The 1,161-nt window shown below is 45.3% G+C and overlaps 1 protein-coding gene across 1 annotated transcript in view; it reads right to left on the bottom strand.

The window, feature by feature from the left end:
* The window catches only part of LOC102195106 (E3 ubiquitin/ISG15 ligase TRIM25-like), a 6,024-nt gene extending 4,996 nt beyond the window's left edge, over window positions 1-1,028 (bottom strand). Inside the window, exon 1 of the mRNA XM_005755254.1 lies at window positions 12-1,028. Coding sequence (XP_005755311.1) covers window positions 12-1,028 — 1,017 coding nt within the window. The remainder of the gene's footprint in view (window positions 1-11) is intronic.
* Between the last annotated feature and the right edge of the window lie 133 nt (window positions 1,029-1,161).

The raw sequence follows: 1,161 nt of genomic DNA, 5'->3' as shown, positions 1-1,161 counted from the left end.
AGAGCCTTCACTTTATCTCTGGTCCGTGACACAGATGGAGTCACATCCTCAAAGTACTGCAGAGTAAGATTGTTGTAGGTGGGTACGTTTGTAGATGCACTCAGATGTGACAGTGAGGAGTAGTTTTTCAGAAAATGGAGGTGATCCTCTGTCAGTGAGAGCTGCTGCAGTGCAGTGTCTCTCCTCCTCAGATCTCTGATCTCCTGCTCTATTTTGTCCTGAAGCTCTTTGACTCTGTCCTGTTCGGCTTTTTGTTTGGATCTGATCTTCTGCTTCCCTTCAGAGTTTTTTTTCTCAATGAGACTGATCAAATCTTTGAAAGCCTTATCACATTCTCTGAAAGCTTTATCAGCAGAAAGATTGATAGCCTCCCCTCTTCGACGAAGCATCTTCACATCTTTCTCTCTTTCCTGAATTCTTTGAAGAAATTTTTGTCGATTTCTTCCAAGCCTTTTCTGCTTCTCAGCTCTTTCCACTGCAGGCGACACTGTGACATGGTCTTTGTGTTCATCCATTAAGCAGAGACAACAGACACACTGCTGATCAGTGCAGCAGAAGATCTTCATCTCCTCATCGTGGCGAGGGCAGATGTTCTCCCGAAGCTTTGAAGTGGCTTTAATGATCTTGTGTCTCTTTATTGGAGCTACGTTGTAGTGAGGCTGCAGGTGATGCTCACAGTAAAAGGCCATACACATCAGGCAGGACTTGGAGGCTTTCCGCTTCCTCCCAGAACAGGCCACATCTCCAGGTCCAGGATAGGCATGATCAGGTGAAGCTGTCAGATGTTCTACTTTCTTTAGGTCCTCCACTAACTCAGCTAACATGGTGTTCTTCACCAGAACAGGCCGCGGTGTGAAAATCTCTCTGCACTGAGGGCAGCTGTGTGTTTCCTTCTCATCCCAGTAGTTTTTGATACAGTCCATGCAGTAGCTGTGCCCACAGGGAATAGTGACTGGATGCTTTAAAAGTTGCAGACAGATGGAACAGCTCAATTTTTCTTGATCCAGCTGAATCGTTCGCTGTGCCATGTCTCCTCAATGTAAATAACGTCTCCCTAGATAAAAGCTGCTCTTGTCTCTTTTATATAGAGACACTGAGTGTGGAAATTTCCTGTTTTTCCACTTATCACATGACTGTGATAACAGAGGGTGTGCCTAACGT

The sequence above is a fragment of the Pundamilia nyererei genome, unplaced genomic scaffold (genome assembly GCF_000239375.1).
Source record: "Pundamilia nyererei isolate P.nyererei 1_Seehausen unplaced genomic scaffold, PunNye1.0 scaffold01115, whole genome shotgun sequence".
Lineage (NCBI taxonomy): Eukaryota > Metazoa > Chordata > Actinopteri > Cichliformes > Cichlidae > Pundamilia > Pundamilia nyererei.
This window is presented reverse-complemented; position numbering and strand designations above follow the sequence as displayed.